The sequence below is a fragment of the Bubalus bubalis genome, chromosome 1 (genome assembly GCF_019923935.1).
Source record: "Bubalus bubalis isolate 160015118507 breed Murrah chromosome 1, NDDB_SH_1, whole genome shotgun sequence".
In the NCBI taxonomy this organism is placed as follows: Eukaryota; Metazoa; Chordata; class Mammalia; order Artiodactyla; family Bovidae; genus Bubalus; species Bubalus bubalis.
Genome location: NC_059157.1, coordinates 48,048,433 through 48,076,401, shown reverse-complemented (window position 1 = coordinate 48,076,401; position 27,969 = coordinate 48,048,433). Strand labels below are relative to the sequence as shown.

Here is a 27,969-nt window from a genome sequence, read left to right as displayed (position 1 = left end):
GTCTCTCCTACGCCCTCCCTTCCCCACCGCCATCCTCTCGTCCTCTCGCCCTCCGCTAGGCTCCAAGTCTCCAGATACAGCGCTCCAAAGCCCCTTTTCCCTCTGCCCTCTTGGCTCCCCCATGCCACTCTGGGCCAAGACACTTCTATGGGAGCTACAAGCTACCAAGTTACTGCTCTAAATGTAGTTTCCAGTCCTAGTGTTGCTGACTTTGAGCCCTCTGATCCCCAGGGCCTTTCTCCAGGACCATTCAGGCAGATAGTGAAAGTGGGAGAGAGAGAAAGTATACAGTGGGGCACCCCCGAGTCTGAATTATTGAGGGAAGCTGTGAGCATAGTCCTGGACTTTGGCCTTATAACGTAAGTAAACAACTGAAATACAATTTGTCCATTGTGTTAAGGAAAAAAGTCAACAGCAATGCTGACTGTGGACAAGAGAACGACTATACTGGAAATCTGGTCTGTTCCAATAAGACGATACCAATTACAGTCACGTGGGTCCTGCTGCCCCATTAACACATACTTACCATACAGCACCTTCATGCATAATCCCAAAATATGTCGCAGTTACCTACTTAAGTCTCATTTTATTACAGTACTAAACTTGATCCCAGCATACTACTTCCCTGTAGTCGGCTGCTCTTGAATCAAAAAAAATCATCTACTTACAACCTTCCAATTAAAAACAATAAGGGAATGTAGGCTTAGAAAGGCAAATGTTGCCAGAGATGAGATCTCAAACTAAGAACCATACATATGAATAACACAATTCTATTATGATTAATTCCTTCCTGATTTAAAAATAAATATTTTAAATATATGTCTGCAATGGAAGGTCCGTCTAGATCAGGAAGAGTAAATGGGTTTCACGTCACAGGACTACTTTAATAAAATGATGGCAGATATCTGCTATGCTCCACTGAGGATCCCGCAACAGTAAAGAGTGGTGTGCTCAACTGGCCGTGCCCACCACTGCCAGCTCTAGAAATAACTGCTATGCCTTCCATGTTCCAGCTCACCCAGTGGCTGCACTGCACGTGATCACAAGGGAAAACGTAATACAAACTCACCAGAAAAATCTATTGTCAGTTGTGTGTTCTTGCAAGCTACGGTGGGCATTAAGACTCAGATCCAAACTGACTCCGGATGCAGACCATGCAAAATAAAAGTTTCCTGAATTTAAAACTTTTCGCACTTCCGAAATGCGATCCTCGTCCGAAGAATCAACTCGCAGTGATATAAATTCAGTGGAAGTAACTCGGAAAACTTCAGATTCTTGAATTTTTCCAACAGACATACATCCAGTGACTAGGACCAGATAATGTAACATAATATCACCTGCAAAAACCAAAGACTTAATGGGATGGGAAGTCCCAATATTCTACAAGCTATTCAAAATTTCTTCCAACTTTCTTTTAGCGTCTCTGTCTTTTAAAATCTGACAGTGTGGTTATTTTAAATTTATCACAGACACATTTAAGTTCAAAACAAGATTTTGGCAGAAGCTGGGGGAAAAAATCCTTGTTTAAATACATTTAGTATGATGAAGCATTTAAACATTAACAGAATAATCTTACATTTATGAAATTATTCTTCTACTTAATTTAAAAGTATGTGAGATTTATCAAATTTTAAAAATGTATGTGTTATCTTCCCTACCTTTCCTTTATGACTGTAAGAAGTTCAGACAAGACAATGCATTGAGAGTTCTTCATAAACAGTAAGGTTGAAAAAATGGCATTTAAATGTGAACTGCTGCTGCTGTTGCTGCTATGTGAAGAAAAAGTCTTTGGTAACAATTTATAAAGTGATTTGGCTGACAAAAACTTTCATAGCGATTTTTTTCATCTAATTTTGACAAAAATCCTGTGCAGTGAGTATGAAGGTGGAATTCAGCAGTGGTATTCTTTGAGCATGTGGGGGCTTGACATAGGCAGAAGTGCCCTGCATCTTGGCTTCTCCACTACTTATTATATCAACCAACTTCATGTGTTAACATATGCAACATGAGATATCCTGCCTTTAGAAAATAAGATTAAGGGACTTCCCTGGCAGTCCAGTGGTTAAGACTCTGCTTCCAATGCAGGGATCCAAGTTTGATCCTTGGTCAGGGAACTAAGATCCCACCTGCCATGAGGGGTGGCCAAAAAATAAATAAAAAAAAGAACATGAGATTAAAACAATGATTGGACTGTGAGGATGATCCAGGACAATACTAGTTAAGTGCTCCCAGGTGGCACAGTGGTAAAGAATCTGCCTGCCAATGCAGGAGATGCAAGAGAATCAGGTTTGACCCCCGAGTCGGGAAGATCCCCTGGAGGAGGAAATGGTAAGCCACTCCAGTATTCTTGCCTGAAATCCTATGGACATTAGAGCCTGGTGGGCTACAGTCCACATGGTCACAAAGAGTCGGATATGACTGAGTGAGCACGCACGCATACACAGTGCTTTACGTGTGACAGGGTCATAACGAATGGCATATCTCCACTTGACAAGACCAGTGCTCCTCGAAGTACGATCCAGGAACTAGTTCAGTTATCAGTTCAGTGAGAACAGGTGCTTGCTCCAGAACAGAAAACTGCATCACTAAGTTCTCTATTTGGTTTAGCTGACTTCTTTTTTTTCTCCACAGTAAGACTTTATCAATGAAGGAAGCCATGTGTTGACTTGCATGTCAGCGCCAGCTTCTCTTCTCATCCAGACCACTTACAAAACAGTTCATGGAGTGTAACCTGTCTGGGGGCCACACTCTGAGTCACACTGTTGTAGAACTGGTGATCGCAAATGTTACTTTGCAGCCCATGGTGACAATGAATGGCAGACAGGCTCAAGCTGAGATGTTCTGAATATAAAACAGGTATCTTTTCCACCACAAACCAGGGGAAACAGTGTGTGGTTCTAAGACATCTTTCCTTAAGTGCACTGAAGCAAAAAAAAAAAAAGGGCAATGCCCTTATTTTTCTCTTCTAACAATGTTACTGATCTCTTAAAGTGTTCAGACAGGACGCTGTCTCTGGAATTTAGAATCATGAGAGCATGAGCATGTAGCATGGCTTTTCAGGTAACAATCATCTCAAGGTTAAGAGGCTTCTATACTCACAGATCAAATACAGAGTCTATGAAATAGTGTCTATCAAATCTTCAAAGTTACAAAAACAGAAATGAAAAAATAGATTGAATTATACTGAATACTTACCAAGATTTAATCGTAAAACACCTAAAAGTCCATAGGCATCTAGAACTTTGGAGTATGTACCCTTGATTGCCTCTTTTTCTGCTGATGCTACAAAAAAAAAAAAAAGCTTTAGTATAAGAAAAAGGACCTGAAACACCAGATTCGCTTTAGCTATAAAGCCAGAGTTTCAACCAAAAATCTCAAGTCTGAATCTAAGTCTGATATTCTTAACATAAATGGACTGCATAAAATCTTTTTTTGAACCAGTAACTTTAATAGTTTTTCCCAAAGAAGTAACAAGTTATTCCAGCACCATCAATTCATGAATCCATCCTTGCCTAATGATCCTGAAGTACTTACTACCTTTAATAATATTCCTATCTTTTGGAGGTCGCTTTTGAATTTTCTTTGCTGTCCCCTTGATCTGTTTAGCTAATCTTAATACCAGGAACACACTGCGTCCTGATATCCCTACAGGACAACACCCAACCCCTTAACAAGGACTCTTCCAGACTTTAGCCTCAACCCGCCCTTTCTGCTTCAGTCCTCATTGCTCTCCTTCCCTCCACAGCCCATGCGCCTTATGCCCCAGTCACATGAGACGCTCACTGCTGCCCAAACACACTTTCTACATCTCTGTGCCTTTGCACAGTGATCTGGCTTTCTGCCTGCAAGGCTTGACCCAACTTTTGCCTCTGGCCAAAACTGAACTCACCTTAGAAAAACAAAGACACAAAGTCACTTTCTTGAAACCTTTATTTACCTAAGCACAAGAATTTCACAGAGCTCCCTCTTCATGTTGCCAAAACATTTAAAATATATTTATCACTTGTCTTTCTCATTAGCCAACCTGTTCCCTGAAGGTGGAACTCTTGTCTTATTAATTCTTTAATCACTGACACTTAGAACAGAGCTTGACGCATGGAAGACTACTAACGCTTAAATTATGAAAGTTAATGGTAATGCTTGACCACGAGTCAAGCACAGGGACAGGGAAATTGTCAGTCTGGCCTTCGTCTGGATTTATTTCTTCTGCTATGAAGTTAATGCCATCCACTAATGAATACAACCTACAGAACAATTTCCCTAAGACAGGCTGTGATGGTCATTCTATTGAGAAAAAAACAAAAACAAATCCTGAAGCTTTAAAGGAAAACCTTCTGAGTTCTTAGCAAACACACTTATTGAAAACTGGACACAGAACCAAAGAAACATAAACCACAGCTAGTATTTCAATGTACGATAGCAAATATGACCTTCTAAGGCCTACAAATCTGGAAAGACAGGAACCTCTTTCTCGTTCCATCCTTTCCTTTCCAGTTCTTTCCTTCTTCACTGCCCTCCCTAATCCACAGCCTACCCCACAGCTCCCAGTTCACCTCTCAGATGACTGGCTCACTCCTTATTTACCTCTTATCTTTTGCACTTTTCCCTTCTCTCATTTCTCCAAGATTTGCACATAAAATACAGTATATTACAAAGTCTAATAAATATTCTAATAAATTACATTCTGATACAGAATCACAGTATTGAATATGTTTTGACAATATGCATGTGTTCCACCTTACAAACGCTTGTAAGCAGATTCTTACAGTCTTCTCTGTTGATCTCTATTGCCAACAAAATGGCCATAGTCTCAGTCTACTGCTTTGCCTAACATCCCATAGTATTCTGCATTAAAGCTCTTTCCTTTGTCTCGAAGCTCATCTCCAGGGTTCTCCAGACAGCTCATCTTCCCTGCCTGCCTCACCTCTTTTCAAACCGCTGACTCTTAGACTTCTTCCTGGTTACCCCACTTCTGCTGTCGAATGAGCTGTGTCTCTGCTAGTTGGCAGCAGAGGCTAAGACTGAATGGTGGTCCAGTGGCTAAACTCCCAATGCAGAGGGCCGGCGTTCGATTCCTGGTCAGAGAACTAGATCCCACGCGGAGCAACCAAAAGTTCACGTGCCGCAAATAAAGATCTGGAATGCTGCAACTAAGACCCCATGCAGCCAAATAAATAAATAAATAAATATTAAAAAAAGACTGAGTCACTCACTCAGCTACCTGATGATGTCGCAGTTCTTGAGCATGCTCTTTACTGCGGTGGGCCTTTATCTTTATCAAACCACCTGTATGAAGTTAGGGAGTGAGGACGATTTCACCAAGCCATTAAAGTTATGGGGATGTGAATTTCATTCTTCATTCCTAGAGTTCCTTCATTATTATTTGTTACACTATATATTTATAGAAGTTACTCCTAACATTCAATGACAAGGAACAGAGTTAGAAAATGCTGCTGCTGCTAAGTCACTTCAGTCGTGTCCGACTCTGTGCGACCCCATAGACAGCAGCCCACCAGGCTCCCCCATCCCTGGGATTCTCCAGGCAAGAACACTGGAGTGGGTTGCCATTTCCTTCTCCAATGCATGAAAGTGAAAAGTGAAAGGGAAGTCGCTCAGTCGTGTCCGACTCTTCGCGACCCCATGGACTGCAGCCTACCAGGCTCCTCCATCCATGGGATTTTCCAGGCAAGAGTACTGGAGTGGGGTGCCATCGCCTTCTCCAAGTTAGAAAATATCACAACACAATTTTTAATTTTAAAGTAATACAGGATGGCACCCCACTCCAGTACTCTTGCCGGGAAAATCCCATGGACAGAGGAGCCTAGTGGGCTGCAGTCCATGGGGTCGCACAGAGTTGGACACAACTGAAGCAACTTAGCAGCAGCAGCAGCAAATGTTAATTATTTTAACTCTTATTATTTAACACAACAGCATTCCTGACAGTTATTTTCACTGTGCTTTCTTAAAGCAAAGAAACGCAGCTAAATAATCAAAAGGACAATGACCCAGTCTTATTTGTAGCCTATGAAACAAGAAGCAACAAAAACCCCATTTCATCTGTTTTACTAGATAATAAAACACTATTATTTGACATTTACATAACACCTGCAGAATATAAAACAGCTGGGGTTGGTGTTTCATAAAGGACCCCAGAGAGTTCTACCTTCGGGAAAGGTCTCATTAAAATCAAAGCAACATGACATTATCACCCTCCTTAAAGGAATGGCTGAATTATGCATTTTAACAGAGAAGCTGACCATAATAGAGCATTAGAAATTATCTACGTCTTGTATAAAATTCTCTCACCCTGTTACTCCTTCCTGAATACCACATATAGATCAGATCAGCTTGTTTCAAGAAAGAAATGATCAGAAATTAAATGATAAAAAAAATAAAGTAATACAGGAACCCCTTCTCCCACATCTTGCCTTGTTATAAGTACAAAATGTACAAAAGCAAACCTTAGAGAGGCTTGTTATTTCTGTGATGATAAGGCATGGTTTCCAGGGCAAATTCTATCCTAGAGTTTACACGTTACATGCATTTCAAACACTACCACTAGTACAGTAATACAGAAATTACCAGATGAATCTCTCAGTTTTAGCACCAACCATTTAGGTTCAAATACCAGTAATAGGGCTAAAAAGAAAATACATTTTTAGTGTTGTCACTTTCGCTCTGGAGAAGGAAATGGCCACCCACTTCAGTATTTTTGCCTGGAAAGTCCCATGGACACAGGAGCCTGGTAGGCTATAGTTCATGGGGTCGCAAAGAGTCAGACATGCCTAAGCAACTAAGCATACACCTTCCCTTAGAAAAGACAAAGTCATTTTATAACTTAAATTACCATGCAACAAAATCTTCTCTCTTCTAATAATGCATAATAATTACCTTTTCAATAACTGTGCTCCAAATATATGCATCTACCATGTTTTTCAGGCCCAATGAAGACCCATCTATTAGACTGTCACCTGATTCAAACAGGTGAACAAATGTCATGCTGTTCAGTTATTTGTGCTTTTGTATTATATTCTGAGACTCAGGGAACAGGACACACACACAAACATACACAATTTAAGTTAAAGTGTATATTCTTAACTAAAATAATGCTAAAGGAAAGAAAAACGATTCAAAGAATAGATGTCATTTTCCCTGCCAGGAATTTTTTGGTTTCTTCTCAAAATATTAAATGAAATTTTAAATTATTTTTTAGAGTGACAAATATTTGACAGGAGGGAACAGGCTTAGGGAGGTTACTAATTTACTACCCTGGCTACACTCCAACAGTCAGAAAAGGCAGCTTCATGAGGGAAGGGGCGTTGTCTAATCCACTGGCCTGTCCCCGGTGGGCTAGCTCAGTGCCTGGCACCCAGGAGGAGTTCAGTAATTTATGTTCAGTGAACTGGTGAAGGTGATTTCAGAACCATATGAACATTTACCTCTAGATCCTTTCAATTTTATAGAAGAAAACCTAGTGTTTCCTTCTTAAATATCTTTACTCTAAAGGACAGTAGATGATTACCTGTTGTTTCATTTATGCTTCAAAGGTGTGGGGTAGAATGGAAGGAGGTCCTTCGCAGGCTGTGAGTCCAGGGAGAGTAAAAAGGTGTCCCTGCTCATGGAGTTGAAGCCACAGGTGGGGAAAGAAAGACTCCATTTGAGGGGAGGGGCAGCTGGCAGGAGGTGATGAAATCTGAGCGGAGTGAGGAGGGTGGTGTCCACCCAGGGATGGTGGGAATGGCCTGCGAAGGGATGCTGGAGCTTGAGAGTAGAGAAGGCACGGTGTGTTGGACGGAGGAGGCTCCAAGCAGGGTGCTAGAGCCCCAGTGGGGCGAGGAAGCCACCCATGGGGTGGATGAGGCTGTAGTGGCAACAGGAGAGTGGTTGGTTATACACAGGGGGACGACCAAGAACCACGGAGCAGGTTTCTCACTGTCGGAGAAGGGCAGTACAAACACAGAGAGAAAACCAGAAAGGATGCTGTGGTGCTGATCGGAACTGGACTGTGAACTCAGTTTTCTAGAGAGACAGACAAAGACAGAAATGGGTGGGCATAATTATACTTTCAAATACATAGACCCACTTGTGCTCAGTCGTGTCCGACTCTTTGCGACCCATGAACTATAGCCCACCAGGCTCCGTTGTCCACAGGATTTTCTGCTAAGAGTACTAGAGTGGGTTGACATTTCCTCCTGCAGGGGATTTTCCAGGGATCGAATCCTCACTTCCTGTGTCTCCTGCCCTGCAGGCGGATTATTCACCACTGAGCCAGGGGGAGACCCTTGCATATACATACACACTTACACATTTTCCTTCACTCTATCAGTTACAGGACCTGTGATCAGCAATACTCAATAACAGACAACACAGCCAGCACTCAGATCTTGCTTTCTAATACATTCTCCACTAAAAGGAACTAGGACTTCATGGAGAAATGGCTGATTCCAGGAGAACGGCAGGGGCAAGACGAGGCTAGAACAAATTTTTGTGCCAGAAAGTAAACGAGTGTTCAAAGAACAATGAAGGCACGTCACAAAAATACAGAAGCCAGCCTAAAGGGGCTTCTTCTACTGGCAAAATTTGGGACAATTTGAGCATCAAGACAAATTTTAAGAGTAAAAGATTATAAATCCCTGAATAAACCCATAAACTTAAAGTTTGAAGAGCAATGGGATCATACACAGTCTCAAAGTACCTCACCTTCAAACACTTATTAATTATAAAGGAAAAAGAGCTGGCCAGCGACGCCTGGCAGATACCACATCAACACAAGTTCTCAGAGTGAACACCAACAGTAAATGGGACAAGTCAACACTGTGTCAGCTGACAGGATACAATGAAAAGCACACTGCTCTGTAATATTCCTGCCAACACCACATGACTCTGAACAGGAAGAACCATCAGACAAATTCTGAGTGAGGGACATTTCTACCAAACAACTGGCCCTCGCCTTCAAAAGTCATTAACACTTTATGGTCATAAATGTCAAAGACTGGGAAACTTCTCCACATCTAAGGATACTAAAGAGACATGATAACTAAATACAATATACACAATTCAACTGGATCTTTTTGCTATGAAAGATATTGTTCAGACAACTAATGAACTAAAATAGAGTCTGAGAACTGGACAGCAGGTACCATGTTCCTTTTTTGACGGTTATCTGGTAGTTATGCAGAAGAATGCCCTTTCTAGGAAATATTATAATAAAGCATTTGGGGAAACAGATAAAACCTGTTTACCTCATGTTAGCAACTTACTAGTGTCAAAGAGTTCAGAAAAAAAAATTCTTTTGTGCTGAACTTCAACTTTTCCATACATGTAACATTATTTAATGTTTTTTTTTTTTAATTTTAATGTAGCTAGCAAAAATAGCTGTTAGAAATACATGTGCATATTCCTAAATTAAGAAGTTTGTATCTCTAAATGGCATTAAGATAATTACTTATAATACAATTTTATTTCCTTCCCATATGTGTATTTTTTTAACTGAGAGGAAAAAAAAGATTCCCATATTTTATGAAACTCCATGAAATACTGGGAAATATATAATTAGGAGGGACCTGACTAAATTATTGTTCCATTTCTCTGATAATTTAATTTCTAGAAAACAATTTGAGAATCTCTACTATAAAGAGATCACTTAAAATAGGAAAGCCATAACGCTTTAAAATAACGTGTATAACCTTTAGATAAAACGCAGCATTTGTCATGAATTTACTCAGTCCATCCCCATCTTTCTTGTCCCCTTAACACTCTACCCTCGCATCCCAGCTTCAGCCAAAACCAGAATTTGCTCGCCTCCTACAGGCTCCGTGTTCTTCACCCCACCCTCCCTTTCCTTGTTCACAGCATTCTTTCCATCCTGAATATTTGTTAGTCATTGATCTATCTGGCTGTGCTGGGTCTTCGTTGCTGTGAAGGCTTTCCTCTAGTTGGGGCGAGTGGGGCCACTCTGCAGTTGCGGTGCGCAGGCTTCTATCGAGGTGACTTCTCTTGCTGTGGAGCACAGGCTCTAGGCGCACTGGCTCAGTAGCTGCGACCCACAGGCTCCAAAGCACAGGCTCAGCAGACGTGGCGCACAGGCTTAGCTGCTCCTCAGCCCGTGGGATCTTCCCAGATCGGGGCTCAAAACCGGTCTCCCACGCTGGCAGGCAGTCTTTACCACTGAGCCACCAGGGAAGCCCATCACCTTTCAATACCTAACCAAAAATGCTGCTTTCTTCCTAAAGTTTTCCCTGAGTACTCTGGCTGGAAGGAAATCTCTTGTCTACTAATAGCAATAGAAACTAGGTTTTACTTACTTATATCTCAACACGATACCCACCTAACCCAGAGCCCCTGAACACTGCAGCTGCTGACTAGATTTTCATCTAACAGAAAAAAAATAATAAATTGAGGGGAACATTTCCTCTGAACTATATGAGGCACTGTTTCCTGGGCTGCAGTCCTCATTTTGAACCAAATAAAACTTAACTCGCAAAAAAAAAAAGGTTTGGGCATAAAAGGGAATGGTTTGTTAGTTTTAAAAAAATATGCAAAGAAGATAAACATTACATCTTACCACTGATAGCATTTGAAAACCTTCATCATTGAAGTTTAACAATTCCTCACAGTAAAGGAGGCAATTTTCATATGTGATGTCTGTGGTGAGGGGTGAAGTAGAGGTGGGGAAGATGGGCACCGTTAGGTGACTGCAAACCAGGATCCACGCTGTGGAGCACAGGAAATGGCAGCAGGGGCGGAGAGCTTGGAGGACACAGAGTGAAAGGAGGAGCAGAGCTCAAAGTCCAGGAAGCCTGGCAGTGCGGAAGCTCAGGCAGCTCATTCTCCCCTAAGTGCTGCCTTGCTGATAACAAGGTTCTCCACTGTGCTTTCCATAAGGGGAATGGACTGATTTTTGTAACAGAGGTATTTTTTTCCTCCCCTTTCCTCTTCATGTTGTTGCTATTAAACAAATGAAATGCTAGGAAAGTCAAGCCTTCCTTTTTACAAGTGACTGGTTTCTAACCACCAGTAGGTATGAATGAATGGCCAAGAAGCCCCTTGTTTTCCAAGTCCTTCTGAGCCAGGATCTTGAGCAGTTCAGCTGAAGTAAGAAGGCCCCACCTCTTCAGCTCACACATTAAGCACAGAAGGTAAGTCAGAGCCCGGCTTCTGAAGTTACTTACTGCTATTACACCTCAGACGTCAAACAGTATGTAACTCCATTCTTATTTTCCTTATTTTAAAAGGAAAAACTTGGGACTTCCCTGGTGGTCCAGTGGTTAAGACTCTGTGCTTCCAATGCAGCGGGGCATGGGTTCAATCCCGGGTCGGGGAACTAAGATTCCACAAGCCATGTGGCCATAAATAAATAATTTTTTTTTTTTTAAAAAGGCAAAACTTGTCTTCTCATGTTTGAAACTATCTTTCATTCATGCTTTAAATCTCAGTCTTCACTCTAAATACAAATGTGCATTTCCAGAGAACACTGAGCTACCTTCAGTGTAAATTTATAATTTTAGTTACATTTTTAAGTATAATCTCATATCATTAGGATTGATTATCTGAAGGCCCTAGGGTTCTATTCCTACTGAATATATGAACAGGAATCAGGTCACAGAAAAGAATTTAAAGCAAAATAAAATATGTGCTATAAACACATACTCTCCAAAAAATATTTAAGGATGAAATATATTGCTAGTATTCTGTCATAAATCTTTTGCTTATTTCTCATAGATAAAATAGTCCTTTTTATGCTGATGGGGCTTCCCAGGTGACTTAGTGGTTGTGGCCTCGCAGTTGTGGCACATGGCCTTAGCTGTCCCACAGCATGTGGGGTCCTCCTGGACCGCGGATGGAACTTGTGTCCCCTGCACTGGCAGGCGAATTCTTTACCACTGAGCCACCAGGGGAGCCCCCTGTCAAAGTTATAGTTGGAAGATCATAAGCTTGCCTTCACCTACCATCGGAGAAGTAGTTAAGAAGTATTTAAAACTACCAAAGCCATGAGCTAGTGATATCCTACAACTTTAGTCATTATTTTAGCTCTGAGGGTGTTTCACAGTTTTTGAATTGAACAAATTAATGTCTGAAGGTAGGCCTAATCTACATTTCCTATTTAAGCTACAGGAAAGTAATGAAAATAGAAGCTATAAACCTATATATAGCTTTATAGACTCTTTGATCTCTTTATAGACTACAGAAAACACTCAGTGTATCAGATCAGATCAGTCCCTCAGTCGTGTCCGACTCTTTGCGACCCCATGAATTGCAGCACGCCAGGCCTCCCTGTCCATCACCAACTCCCGGAGTTCACTCAGACTCACGTCCATCGAGTCAGTGATGCCATCCAGCCATCTCATCCTCTGGCGTCCCCTTCTCCTCCTGCCCCCAATCCCTCCCAGCATCAGAGTCTTTTCCAATGAGTCAACTCTTCACATGACGTGGCCAAAGTACTGGAGTTTCAGCTTTAGCATCATTCCTTCCAAAGAAATCCCAGGGCTGATCTCCTTCAGAATGGACTGGTTGGATCTCCTTGCAGTCCAAGGGACTCTCAAGAGTCTTCTCCAACACCACAGTTCAAAAGCATCAATTCTTCGGTGCTCAGCCTTCTTCACAGTCCAACTCTCACATCCATACATGACCACAGGAAAAACCATAGCCTTGACTAGATGGACCTTTGTTGGCAAAGTAATGTCTCTGCTTTTGAATATGCTATCTAGGTTGGTCATAACTTTTCTTCCAAGGAGTAAGCGTCTTTTAATTTCATGGCTGCAGTCACCATCTGTAGTGATTTTGGAGCCCAGAAAAATAAAGTCTGACACTGTTTCCACTGTTTCCCCATATATTTCCCATGAAGTGGTGGGACCGGATGCCATGATCTTCATTTTCTGAATGTTGACCTTTAAGCCAACTTTTTCACTCTCCGCTTTCACTTTCACCAAGAGGCTTTTGAGTTCCTCTTCACTTTCTGCCATAAGGGTGGTGTCATCTGCATATCTGAGGTTATTGATATTTCTCCCGGCAATCTTGATTCCAGCTTGTGTTTCTTCCAGTCCAGCGTTTCTCATGATGTACTCTGCATATGAGTTACATAAGCAGGGTGACAATATACAGCCTTGACGTACTCCTTTTCCTATTTGGAGATATTGTATACTAACACATATATATGGGATCTAGAAAGATAGTACTGATGAACCTATTTGCAGAGCAGCAATGGAGACACAGACATTGAGAACAGGCTGGTGGACACGGCTGTGGGGAGGAAGGAGAGGTTGAGATATATGGAGAGAGTAACATGGAACATATGTTACCATATGCAAAATAGAGAGCCAATGGGAATTTGCTGTATGACTCAGGGAACTGAAACTGGGGCTCAGTACCAACCTAGAAGGGTGGCAGGGGGAGGGAGGTGGGAGAGATGCTCAAGTGGCAGGGGACACGGGTAAACCTACGGCTGATTCAGACTGATGTTTGGTAGAAACCAATATAATACTGTAAAGCAATTATCTTTCAATTGAAAATAAACAAATTTTAAAAAAAGATCAGGTACAGAAATTCAGATGAAAACAATCATATACCTATTTCTTGACTTTCCTGAGTTATGAATCTAAATAGAGGCTTAATAAACAGGATAATTGTGGCATGGTAGTCACACCCGCCTTGCTAACTCCACCATCTGAACGCAAAGAAGCAAAATTAGATCTTATTATCTAAGATCATCAGATAATTTAAAATGTCATTTCTTGAACCTGCAAGGACCTCCTTTTTCCTCTTGCGGGGATGGCATCTACAGGCACTCAGGATGGTGCAATGTCCGACATACCATCGTAGGCTGTCCTACAATACAGCCTCTGACAAAACCAGGCTGTCCCGAACCCTTGGTAATACAGTTGTTTACCTTTATACCAAGGAGGTTGGGAAAGAACCAAAATCTGCATGTGGTGTGTGCCTAGGCTGACTTAGAGGTGTTCGTGCTGTGAAACCTGAAGTTCTCATGAGATTGTCTAAAATGAAGAAACATGTCAGCCAAGCCTATGGTGGTTCCATGTGTGCTAAATGTGTCCGTGACAGGATCAAGCACGCTTTCCTTAAAGAGGAGAAGATCGTTGTGAAAGTGTTGAAAGCACAAGCACAGAGTCAGAAAACTAAATAAAAAATGAAGCATTTTTAAGTAACAAAAAAAAAAGTCATTTCTTTAAAAACTTACATGGTATTTCTGAATTAAATTTAAATGTAGATTCCTCTAACTTCTGATGAATTACAATACTTCAAGCTATATAATTACACTACTCAGTGAAGATCCTGCCATCCAAGGTCAACCTTCTGCTGTGACTCAAGCCTTCCAGGTGGGAACAGACATCTTTCCTTAGCTGATTCAGAAGACCAAGCTGAAGAAAGCTGGTAAGATCATGAAAACAAGATGACAAATCGGCATACGCTGCCTAGAATCACAATTTGCCTGAGGTTGCATGCACCGCAGTTTGTGGTTGGCGTATTTGCATGCAGAGAGCCTCAAGTCAGAGGATCCTCGAGGTCTGCAGGCCAAGCTACTCATTTCCAGAAGAAAAAGACTAGAGGTTAAGTGATTCATCTAAGATCATGTAAGCAGCTGGCAAGAAAGCCTCTTTCCATTTTATTATACATAAAGAAAAAAATTATTTGAAAAGAAAATGGTTTTCTTTGTACTATTAAATAACTAAACTTTCAGCTGAAAGATAACCCACTGTCCAAATTAGTGTTCTATATAAATTAAACATCCCAATCTTAGTAACATTTCAAAATAACCTTTCACTCATTGGTGCAGTAAGTCTGTACTGAATGTCTATTCCAGGAATAAAAAAAGTCAGTGCCCTAATACCTTCCATTGGGAAAACAGGCATTATATAATCACACAGGTGCAAAATTATATTAAGCACAATGATGGAGTTCCAATAGACTGCAACAAGAGAACCTAATTTAAAATTGTTTGTTGGAGGCAGGCCTGCCTGCCTGCGGAAGTGACCTTTTAGTTGGTATCTGAAGAATAAAGGTAAGAGTGTTCCAGGAACATCCATATACCCTAAGACCAGAAATTTCATTCCTAAGAATATCCAACAGAAAAATTAAAGTATGTGCACCGAAAGACATGTAGAAGGATGTTCATACTAGAGTCATCTGTAATAGAAAAAATTGAAAATAAAGCCCATGTCAACAGAACACTAGAACATTCATACAATGGAATACTACATAGCAATGAAAATGAATAAACCACTGCTATACGCTATCACAAGCAAGATCTCCCATATTTAACACTGAATGAAAGAAGCTGGGTGCAAGAGAATACTTACTGAATGATTTCATTTATGTTAAGTTGGAAACCAGACAGAACTAATCTATGATGCAAGCAATCGTGCAGTTATGATCTCTGCATATCATGATGGAGATAATAATTGGAAAGGAGAGCCAGCAATAATGTTCTAGTTCTCAACCTGGTAGTGGCAACATTAATATGTTCACTCTGTAATAAGTCATCAAGTCGAACATTTATGGTTTATGTACTTTTCCACATGTGTGAACAAGTTTATTTTTAAAAATAAAATCTGGAGCAGAAGCAACAGCATATGTGAAGACCCTGAGACCAGAAAGAATTTGAGACATTTATAACTTAAAAAGGGGCCAATGTGGCTGGTACACGGAAACCAAGAGACAGTACAGTGTAAGAGTGAAGAGGGAGGCAGGGGCTCCATTTCATTGCAGGTCATTTTAAAGACTTTGGATTTTAAGTTCAGTGGCCAACCACTGAAGGGTATTAAGCAGGCGAAAAATAAGATCTAAATTGTGTATTTAGGACTTTCCTGGTGGTCCAGTGGCTAAGAATCCACCTGCCAATGCAGGGGTCAAGAGTTCCCTGTGCTAGGAAGATTCCAAGTGCCACGGGACAGCTAAACCCATGCACCATGCCCTCTGGGCCTGCACGCCTAGAGCCCGTGCCCCGCAACAAAATAGGCCCTGATCGCTATAACTAGAGGAAACCCGGGCGCAGCAACAAAGACCCAGCGCAGCCAAAATAAACAAACTTTTAAAACATTAAAAAAGTAAACTGCATATTTAAAAACACTGAAGAGTTGGGTGGGGAGAGTGGAAGCAGGGAGACCAGTTAAGGAGGCAATTATAATGGTCCATGAAAAAGAATGCAGTGGTATTACTGATGCAAAACCAGCTGAAATGGTAAACTGCATGGATTCTCAATGAAATTAGGAGGTTGAGCTGATTGGATTTGGTAATGGAGTGAATGTGTAAAACCAGAGTGAAGGAGGGGTAGAGGGTGATTCTTAAGTTCTGGTTTAAACAGCCAGGTGGATGGAGGGCAACTCCCCGAGTAAAGAAGACTGAAGGAACAGCAGGTTTGAAGGAACGCAGTGGTCAAGGTGGCCATCAACTCGGTACCTGCATCAACCCTTCCTTACTATGTAGCACCCTGCTGGTGGTGGCTTTATGGGAACTCAGACAACTACAGAAGTTGTCTTCTGTTGCCGATCATCTGTCCAACCCAAGCAGCCCTGCTGGCCCTACAGACAGAGCACGTGGAATGGACACAAAAATTAAACAAGGGGGAAGTGCATTTTTTATTTTTTAGGTTCTAACCCATTTTCTCAGTCTAAAAAAGTTGGATCTCAACTGTACCGTCCACAATCAGTAATTATTCTACCTAGTTCTGTGTCAATCCCACACAGTGTTGTAACATCTACACATTTGGTAACTACATTTCTACCCCATTCTCCAACGTCATTTCCCTAGCACTGACCAAGACAGACCACTAACGAGCACTAATGTACCAGCAGCTAGGAATTTACTTAATAGTATGATTCATCCTGCCTATGCTTAAAATATGAACCACAGGATATTAAAAGACTTTGTTTATCTACATTTCAGTAAGGTAGTCAACAGACTACAGTAATCCTATGGTCTGTTGCTGTTGTTCAGTTGCTAAGTTGTGTCTACAACTCTTTGGTGACCCCATGGACTGTAGCCCACCAGGCTTCTCTGTCCACAGGATTTTGCAGGTAAGAATACTGGAATGGGTTGCCATTTCCTTCTCAGGGGATCTTCCAGACCTAGGGATCGAACCCACGTCTGCTGCTTGGCAGGTGGATTCTTTACCACTGAGCCACCTGGGAACCCCATCCTACGGTCTTCAGCGCAGTTCAGTGGCTCAGTCGTGTCCAGCTCTGTGCAACCCCATGGCCTGCAGGGTGCCAGGCTGCTCTTGTTACGGTGCATGGGCTGGGCTCTAGAGTGGCTGGCTCTCCAGTCTCGGTGCATAGGCTTACTTGCCCTACTGCATGTGGGATTTTAGTTCCCCGACCAGGAATCAAACCCTCATCCCCTGCATTGGCAGACAAATTCTTAACCACTGAACTAACAGGGAAGTCCCTCTTTTTACTTTTAACTGACTTAAGTTACCTCAGAATCATCTAGGAGTATAAAGGGCACATACATTCTTTCAACCTGAAATGTGGGAGTAATTAAATAGTGTCCAGTTGACGAGGGAGAGTTAATGCATCTCTCCAAATGCACTCACAGTAATTCTATTAGTTCAGTGGCTACGAAATGTATGCCAACATGAATGCTCTGCTCATACTGTATAACATTACAGAGGGATAACAATGGCTTACATTATAGGCAAAAAGGCAAAACCTATTTTAGTGGAAAAAGATAAAACACAAATTCTTGTTAACAACTATTAAAAATCTCAAGCAACTCTGTCACCATCAAAACATGACACACAATTTTTTAAAGATAAACCTCCTTCTGGCACTCTACTTACAAAGCTAACCCCAACTGCACAAATCCATTCCACTCTTTCTGCATCTTTCAAGTTTAGAGTTTAAACATAACTAAGTAACAAAATGGGCTTCCCTGGAGGCTCAGGTGGCGAATCATCTGCCTGCAATTCAGGAGACCTGGGTTTGATCCTTGGGTCGGGAAGATTCCCACCTTGAAGGAAATGGCAACCCACTCCAGTATTCTTGCCTGGAAAATTCCACAGACAGAGGAGCCTGGAGGGCTACAGTACACGGGGTCACAAAGAATCGGACACAACTAAGAAAATAACACACACACACACATATACACAAGTAACAAAACTGACTCAGTCTTTATAAACTCAGAATTTCTGAAAATACTGGCACTAGATATAAAGAAAAGCAATACTAATCTAAATCGCTATTCATATAACTAGATCATTTTGTTTTGGCTTTTGAACATCTAAAAAGTCTTTACATCACCTTTGTGATGGAGTACAGAATTCTAGATGGACAGGTTTTGCGTTTTGTTTTGTGTTTTTTTTCATTATTCTTCTGTTTTTTCCATTTCAGCTCATTAAAGACCTAGCTCTTTCTCCTCTGGGTTGGACTGTTTCTTTTTTCTTTTTTTGAGTCATGCTGCACTGCATGTGGGATCTTAGCCGCTCATCCAGGGATCGAATCCACATCCCCAGCACTGGAAGTGTGGAGTCTTAACCACTGGACCACCAGGAAAGTCCCAGGTTAAATTGCTTCTAAAGAAACGTCTATCATGATTCGTACCTTCATTCCTCTACACATGTGTCTTTTTTCTTTCTTGGATTATTTTTAGAATTTTTCTGTCACTGGTTTTAAGCAATTTGACAATGTGTAGTTCTTTCTCTTCATGTTTCTTCTGCTTATGGTTCATTTAGCTTCTAGGATCTGTGGATTTATAGTTTTCATCAACTTTGGAAAATTATCAGCCACCATTTCTTCAAATATACCCGGCTCCAACCCTCCCTTCTAGGATTCCAACTATATATGCATGTGTGTGTGCTCAGTCACTTCATTCATATCCGATTCTTTGCGACCCCATGGACTGTAGCCTGCCATGCTCCTCTGTCCACGTGATTCTCCAGGCAAAAATACTGGAGTGGACTGCCAATCCCTCCCCCAGGGGATGTTCCCAACCCAGGGATCAAACCTGCACCTCTTGTGTCTCCTGCATTGGCAGGCAGGTTCTTAACCAGCTGAGCCATCAGGGAAGCCCATGTGTATATATCGGGCCACTTGAGATTTTCCCACAGCCCTCTGATGTTCTGTTTATCTATTTAAGTCTTTTTTCCCATGTTTCATTTTGAGTTGTCTATTACTGCATCTTCAAATTTGTCACTCATTTATTCTGCAGATTGTAATCTATTAATCCCTATCAGTGTATTTTTTTCATTTCAGACATTGTTGTTTTCATTTCCGGAAGTCTGATTTGGGTCTTTCACATTTTTTATACCTCTCCTTAACATGCTCATTCTTTCTTGTGTTCCTGAACATACGGAATATATTTATAATAGCCGTTTTAATGTTCTTATTAATTTGAGCATCTGTTTCTACAGATTGACTTTTCTACTTGTTATGTGGCATATTTTCTTGCTTCTTTGCATGCATGGTAATTTTTAATTGAATGCCAAACATTGTGAAATTTACAGGGTTGAATGCTGGATATATGTATATACATTTTGTGTTCCTGTGAACAGTGCTAAACTGTGTTCTGTGATACAGTTGAGCTATTTGGAAATTATTTGCAAACAGTTTGATCCCTTTGGGTGTTGCTTTGAAGCCTGCTGGGCAGGACCAGAGCAGCATGTGGTCGAGAGCTACTTGGGCCCACTAATGAACCAATATATACCCTTCTCGGGGTGCTCAAACCAAACAGCTTTCTCCATTCTGGCTGTTTGGACCATGACCTATTCCCAGACCTAGGTGAGCGCCAGGAATTTTTCTGCTGGCTCCTTTTGGGTGCTTCTTTCCCAGTCTTGGTAGCTTCCTCTCACACTGGTACCAAACAGAACTCAGCTGAAGGACCACGTGGAACCCACCATGCATCTCAGGAGCTCTGTGCAGATATCCTTATGCTGGTACTCAGTCCTGAGAACTCTAGATGCCCCAGTTTCCCCAAAGTCCCTACTCTGTCTCAATTCCGGGAGACTGCCAGGCTTTGTCTGGGTTCCTCCTGATGCTATTGTAGCCTGGAAACTCTCAAGGCAGCAACCCACAAACAAGGCTCACCTCATTTGTTTCCCTTCTCTCAGGGATCAGTGCCTTGTGCTGCCTATGGTTCAACAGCTGACAACTGTTTCACATTTTTTGTTTGTTTTGTTATTATATAAAGTGGGAGGACAAATCCAGATCCTGTTATACCATTAAGCTATATTTTAAAGACAATTTAGAAAATCTGAGACATAGGATTTCTCTGGTAGTCCAGCGGCTAAAACTGAACTCCCAATGCAGGGGACCCAGGTTCAATTCCTGGTCGGGAAACTAGATTCCACATGCTACAACTAAGAACTGGTGCAGTCAAATAAATAAATAAATATTCTTTTAAAAGGTCACATAATTAGGCTTTACTATTCAGTGAGACAGAAATTTTGCCTTCACCCTTAATTTTCTTATAGCAAACTTAAGTGGCAAAAAATGAAAGCACTTAGGACCTACTATTGTTGTTTAGTTGCTCAGTGGTATCTGACTCTTTGCAAACCATGTACTATAGCCCTCCAGGCCCCTAAGCCCATGGGATTTCCCATGCAAGAATACTGGAGTGGGCTGCCATTTCCTTCTCCAAGAGATTTTCCTGACCCAGCAATCAAACATGCGTCTCCAGTACTGGGAGGTGGGTTCTTTACCACTGAGCCACCTGGGAAGCCTAGGAACTACTATGAGCCCTATGTTATAATAACAGGATAACCTAGGCGTCATCAGTATGTGAACCAAGAACTTCCAGATGTGCAAGTTGGATTTAGAAAAGGCAGAGGAACCAGAGATCAAACTGCCAACATCCACTGGACCATAGGAAAGGTAAGAGAATTCCAAAAAAATATCTACTTCTGCTTTATTGACTGCTAAAGTCTTTGCCTGTGTGGATCACAACAAACTGTGGAAAATTCTTAAAGAGATGGGAAAACCAGACCACCTCATCTGCCTCCTGAGAAATCTGTATAGAGGTCAAGAAGTAACAGTTAGAACCAGATATGGAACAACGGACTGGTTCCAAGTTGGGAAAGGAGTATATCGTGGTTGTATATAGTCACTCTGCTTATTTAACTTATATGCAGAATACATCATGTGAAATGCCGCACTGAATGAAGTACAGCTGGAATCCAGATTGCAGGGAGAAATATCAATAATCTCAGAGATGCAGATGATACCACCCTTATGGCAGAAAGCAAAGAGGAACTAAAGGGCTTCTTGATGAAGGTAAAAAGATAGTGAAAAAGCTGGCTTAAAACTCAACATTTACAAAATTAAGATCATGGCATCTGGTCCCATCACTTCATGGCAAATAGATGGGCAAACAATGGAAATAGTGACAGACTTTATTTTCTTGGGCTCCAAAATCACTGCTGATGGTGACTGCAGCCATGAAATTAAGATGCTTGCTCCTTGGAAGAAAAGCTATGACAAACCTAGACAGCACTTTAAAAAGCAGAGACATGACTTTGCCAACAAAGGTCCATCTAGTCAAAGCTATGGTTTTTCCAGTAGTCATGTATGGATGTGAGAGTTGGACTATAAAGAAAGCTGAGCACCAAAGAACTGATGCTTTTGAACTGTGGTATTGGAGAAGAAGAAGACTCTTGAGAGTCCCTTGGACAGCAAGGAGACCAAAGCAGTCGATGGTAAAGGAAATCAGTCTTGAATGTTCATTGAAAGGACTGATGCTGAAGCTGAAGCTCCAATACTTTGGCCACCTGATGAGAAGAACTGACTCAGTGGAAAAGACCCTGACGATGGGAAAGACTGAAGGCAGGAAGAGAAGGGGACAACAGAGGACAAAACAGTTGGATGGCATCACTGACTTGATGGACACAAGTTTGAGCAACTCCGGGAGTTGGTGAAGGACAGGGAGGCCTGGTGTGCTGCAGTCCATGGGGTTGCAAGGAGTCAGACACGACTGAGCCACTGAACAACCCTGCTGCCCAGGATGGAGGAGTAAAGGTAATTTTCTTTTTTTAAGCACTGATATTTAAAAGTTGCTATTTACTTTCTTTTTTATTAAATATGAACATTCCAAAAATTAGTTACAAAAAAAAGTGAAATTTTGCAACCCTAACATAAAGTCATATCTAATAAGTCTAAAATTCATTTTTCTGTGCAGCAAAAGTCATCTATAAAAAAGTCACTTCTCTCAGCTTGAAATTTTTTCTTAAAAAAAGATAAAACACTGTAACTTATCTAAAGGGCAATCATGGTGACTGGTAGCATGTGGCAATTAAAAAAAAAGAAAAAACTATGGATACTGCTGTTCATCACCACCTACCACACTTGTCATCCAAAATTCTAAAAGCTGACATTTAACTTGGCCTGGCAAAGAAACCTGGTTTTTTAATGACCTAATGCTAAATCAAACCATGTTTTTTCCCTTATATAGTAATAAATTGTAGGCAAAACACAGCAGGTTTAACACGTCCCTCGTTAGAAAATGCTGCCCATTTCACTCAACTTTAAAATTCTATAGGCATTCTTGTCTTTTTGCTATTCATTCCTCAACCCCCCAAACAATAACCACCACCCTAACAGCAGCCAAAATAATAATTACAGTGAAAAACCAAATGCTAAGACTATGTCATTGGAGTAGTTATTTAATCTCTCCAAGCCTCAGTTTCCACTTTTTCGAAATGGGGATAAAAGTACAACCCACAGAATTTAATGAAATAAAGCAAGTCTAGTGCTACAGTCTAAACTCTATGCTGAGAAGGTCCAGGACACTTCAGCAAACTCCCAGGAGAGATGAAGGATATTTTAAATGGAAGGAAACACGGAAATACTCACTACGTGCTAAGAACTGCCCAAACTATTAGACTGGGGTGGTTTAGAGTTTTTAACATATGATTGCAGTACATTCCTTTATGACATCATATCTTTGGGCAGCTGGGTTTTCAGTGGTTTCTCTGACTAAAAAATCAAACAAAACAAAACACTTCCACTCCAAAGTCAATGAGGAACAGGCAATGAGGGTGGTACTGTTCAGTTCAATCTGGTGCCAAGGTTTGAAAAGCTGTTCAGTGCTTAGCAGGCACCCCAAACTTTAAGTAAATAATTGTGGTTATTTACGAACAAAGTAAATTATTTTCAATTTCTTGGCATCATTTTTTCCAAACAGCTACTAAAGTTGTTGAGATGTAAATGTTTATTATTTGGACCTAACTACTTAATGAACATAACAGTTACTCAAGGGTGCTGTTAAAAACTTAATGAGACCCCAAGATGCCATGAGACAAGGGGGTTCAGGCACCTCTGGCTTAATGCTGGACTAGCAGAGTAACTTTCAGTAAATGGCAATTATGACTCCTTCACAGTATGCAGTTTCACTTCACGTTCTGTGACAGAGATCTGGAAAATACTGTCCTAAAGTTTTATGGCTCATATTTCCAGGATAAGACAAAAGAGAGGAAAAAAAAATGAGGTAGACAAAAAACTTAGACTAACAGCCTGGGGTAAAACTAGGTCCAGAGTTAAGGCCTGAAAATAATCTTGCCACTAGGCAGATAAAAGCAATTAATCCTTCCTACCACACCAGCATGTGATACCAAAGAACAGAAGCTCTCCTTTTAAGAGTTAGGAATTTATATCAACAATTTACATCCCCATCTTTTAAACAGGTGATTCATAAATTCTATTTTGAGCATCATCCTCCATTTCCTCTGGGCTGACCTTCTCTTTACTCCATCTTCTATTTAGGATACAATTATAAAGCAAATTATTTCCCTTTACAGAAACATGAGATGGGCTGAAAAACAATGAGATAGCCTGTGCATTTTATGCATCTGTCTGTCTGACTGGCTACTTGTCCTTCCCTCGTGATGGTCTTTTCATGTGTCTAACTGTATAAAGAGAAGAAAAACTGAAAGATGTCTTCTTTTATCTCTTACTACATTACATTAGTTCCAAGAAGGAATATGTAGTGTTATAACTTGTTGACCATCACACTTGCTGCTTATGCTGTTTCAGCACAGTATACTAGTCACAGCTGATACCCTGGGTCACTGCTCCACAGACACCAAATTTTCAGTTCAACTGAATATTTTTCTGAACTGGTAATTTTCAAAAATGACTAACACTAAAAATGACCATGCTACTAAAAAGCATATTAACTATTATCTAAGACTGTTTCAGAAGGTTGTTAAATACATGCAATGAAAGAAATAACAAAATTCTTTTCTACCTAAAGAAAAGTAATTTTAAAACAAACTGTTAATTGTACTTATAAAGTTATAAACAACATTCATCACAGATTTTAACTGGCATTTCAGAAAAACCTTAATGATGTGGTTAATAGTTCATGCTAATAGTTAAAACTTCCAACAGAATTTTTCAGTAACAAATCCAAACATGTTAACATATGTGTTTTAAATCAGCAATGTGGTCAACCAGCAGTTCTTTACAAGATACAGAATCAATTTTATACGAAAAGGTACAACACTTTCAACACAGAATATTATAAAATAGTTTAGGTAAGTCTTCCCCCATGCCACTTATTTAATAATCATTTATTCTGCAATACAGATAAGATACTGAACTAAACACTAGGGATACAAACATTACAATGAGATCTAGGCCTTTCCCTCAAGGACTGCAGCATTGAGACACAGAAACTTCAAGTTTCCCGTTCTGTGATGTTCCCGTAGACTGAAAGTGCTACGGGAACATCGGCACTTGGTTCAGGCTAAGAGTTTTAAGAAAATTCATTACTGACGCCATGTACGCGTGTGTGCTCAGTTGTGTCCAACTCTTTGCAACTCCATGGACTGTAGCCCACCAGGCTCCTCTGTCCATGGGATTTTCCAGGCAAGAGTACTGGACTGGGGTGCCATACTGACCCCACAGTAGACAACGACAGCATTAAAATTCTGGAAACATAGTCATTTTTGGATAAAATCTGCAAGCCAGAAAAGTTATGCCATAATCTACCATAAGAAAGCCTACATAAACCATGCTCAGAAACAGTCATCGCAATCTAATTATATCAGAACCTCTGGGGGGCTGGAGCCCAGGCATCACTATTTGTAAATTATAATGTGCATCCAGAGCTGAAAGACACTGGTTCACTGACTGATTAAGTCATAGTATCAGGACTGATTTAACATCTTTATCAACATTAAGACAGGACTGGACTGGATTAGTGGATACCCAGGCCCTAAGAGGATCCAGGAACTGATTTTCACTCGCACCCTATTTTTTAACGTATGCCAGTAATTGGAAAGACGACATTTCATGGTGGGTATCTCATGGCACTTCTGGCCTATGCCAAGAAAAATAAGTGACTAATCTTTAACGATATGTATGGCCTAAGATGTCTAACTGTTTAAACTTTAGAGCTGGACAACTGGAGTCAACAGAAGTCACAAACTTTGGGTACCAGAAGGCTGAGTCCTGCTAGGATCACTTCCACCACTGGATACAAGCATACAGAGAGCAATGAAGGCAGCACAAAAAAAGCATTCACCTTGTGATAAAGACTAAAGTCCACAAGATTCAGGGAAGGACGAGACAAGAATAAGAAGGAGGGGGTGGGTGGGGTAGATTCTTCTGGAAGGAAGACGACTCCTGAAGCTGGAACTGACTGGCTTTGACTGGCAAGATAGAAAAAAGCATTCCATCATTCCAGGAAGAAAGGATGATGAGGGGTGGAAAAAGAACAATACTTTGGGAGGGTGCTAGGGAACACCAGTCTCCCTTAAAGGAGGTCAACAGTGAATTATGGGGTGGGGCCAAATGATGGAAGGCCTCAATTGACAGGCTTAGGAGTTTGAACTTACTCTTACTGAAAAATGGGGTAACACTTTGGTTAAATATTAAAAATGATTTTAGAAGATTCTTCTGGTAGATTAACATGCAAGATGCACTGAAATTCAAAAGGCTGAGAAAGATGAAGATAAACAGAACAAGTCAGTATTTTCCCAGCACAATTCCCTGGGTACATTTTTTTTTTTTTTAATTCAAAAAAAAAGTGAGGTTTTAAAAATGAACATTCTACAGCTCAGTACACATCTTGGTAGCATTCAGACTAGTATGTCAATTTTACAAGTCAAATGATTTATAAAAAGGTCTGTTAGCTCTTAAATATTAATATTTTAAATATTAAATTTTACAATAGAAAAGCTAATGACATACTCATAAAATTAAATATCCATTTATGTGAGCTCTATAGAGAGAGGCAACATTCAGTTTTCTTCTCCTGAAAACCATTACTTATACAGTCTAAAGCTAATGAAAATAAAGAGAGTTGATAAGTAGTAAAGAATGTTTTTAATATTCTTTTTCTTAACATGAACGCTAACTTCAAAAATGGGCTTCCTGGATGACGCAGTGGTAAAGAATAAGCCTGCCAATGCAGGAGACACAAGACATGCAGGTTTAATTCCTGGGTGGGGAAGATCCCCTGAAGTAGGAAATGGCAACCCACTCCAGTATTTTTGCCTGGAGAATTACAAGGACAGAAGGGGCTGGGGGGCTCTAGTCCAAGGGGTCACAAAGAGTCATTCACAACTGAGCACACTGCCAGCAACGCCAAAACGGATGGCTGGGGAGTTACTTTTGTTTTTTTAAACCATTATTTGGCATAAAAGAGGACTGCTGGAGGTTTGGAATTAAGATTATCCTTAGGCTTCCTGACCTATAGGTAATAAATACTTTGCAGCCAGAAATTTGACTTCCTAGTATTACTAACAATCCCCATTAAAGAAACATTTAGAATTTAGACAAATTAGGAAACCACCAAAACACAAGCAGCTGAAAAGTGTTTCATATGCTAAGACAAACCTTTTCCCCATAGACAGTCTTTGATCTCGATAGAATTCATCAGTATGAGATTTGTAGTACAAAGAAACATACTTTGCAAATTAACACTGTAGCAAGCGACAGCTTGGTTGATTTAAGTATAAATAACAATGTAAACGAACTAAGTCCTGACTGATTGTAACACATGCTACTAATTGTTTCTTAGAAAACATAACCTCTTCCTGTTCACTAAAACCATGTTACTGTATTTACCAAAAAATAGGTATTTCTTATACATTGTTCTTTGCTTAAGATTTTCCATTATGTCACTATGTCCACAATCAGGGTAAAATTTTATTATTTTTGAGTATTAAGATCAGGTTTAACTGATCATAATATTCTGCATGTTAATATTCTGTATATAGATATTACAGTCTTCAGCCTTTCCCTACCAAATCTAGAGAAACTTTAATGCTCATGGGTTTATAGTTGTAAGTATGCCTTTCAAATGTTATTTTTAACTTTTAAAAATATGACCAATATCCAAATTGATCCTACACAGCAAAAACATAATATAGAACAAGTAGTTATCACAAGAAAGCCTCTAACAATAATCACATTTGAAATAATCCCAAACTGAAGTTACCTGTCAAAATCTTATACTAAGAAATGTAATATTCAAATTAATATTATATTTTTAATCTCATCCATCTGCCCACAAAATAACCCAAACCTTACTAATCTATTATTTTTCCTGTGCTGCAGTAGTCCTTTTCTTTAAAATAAACTATCAAAATAATTTCTTAACCAATATGAAATCAAGCACCTTACATGAAATTTTAAAGGTTGTTTAAAATTTTCTTAATGAAAATATAAGAGCCTCATCATAATATATTGCAAAAATATTAAACAAATATTAGGTTTAAGAAATTCTGTTCATTCCACAAAAATGTCAAGCAAGCTGTTTTACAGGTTTACATATGCTATATTGCAACCGTATTTTTTTGGAAAGAAGGATTTACTTTTAGAAGCAGCAGCAAAACCCAAGAAAGCAAAAATCTGTACCCAAACTGGCATCTCTCTCCACCCTCATCAAAAACCTGCAGCAGGCAAAGAAAACTTTGAAAAACAATAAGGTCTGGTTAAAAGGAAATAAAAGCATGACCTGTGAGGTGAAATACAATGAGGGGGTTATCAGAATCTTCTTTTGAAAAAAAGAAGAAAA

At 40.3% G+C, this 27,969-nt stretch overlaps 1 protein-coding gene and 1 pseudogene across 1 annotated transcript in view; one reads left to right on the top strand and one right to left on the bottom strand.

Annotated features, from left to right (window-relative positions):
- SYNJ1 (synaptojanin 1) overlaps positions 1-3,337 on the bottom strand; it is a 65,243-nt gene extending 61,906 nt beyond the window's left edge. Inside the window, exons 1-2 of the mRNA XM_045164952.1 lie at positions 3,196-3,337; positions 1,070-1,337 (exon numbers count right to left, since the gene is read on the bottom strand). Coding sequence (XP_045020887.1) covers positions 1,070-1,329 — 260 coding nt within the window. The 5' untranslated portion in view covers positions 1,330-1,337; positions 3,196-3,337. The remainder of the gene's footprint in view (positions 1-1,069; positions 1,338-3,195) is intronic.
- Positions 3,338-13,789: 10,452 nt separating this feature from the next.
- LOC102394182 lies at positions 13,790-14,140 on the top strand (annotated as a pseudogene).
- The last annotated feature ends 13,829 nt before the right edge of the window (positions 14,141-27,969 follow it).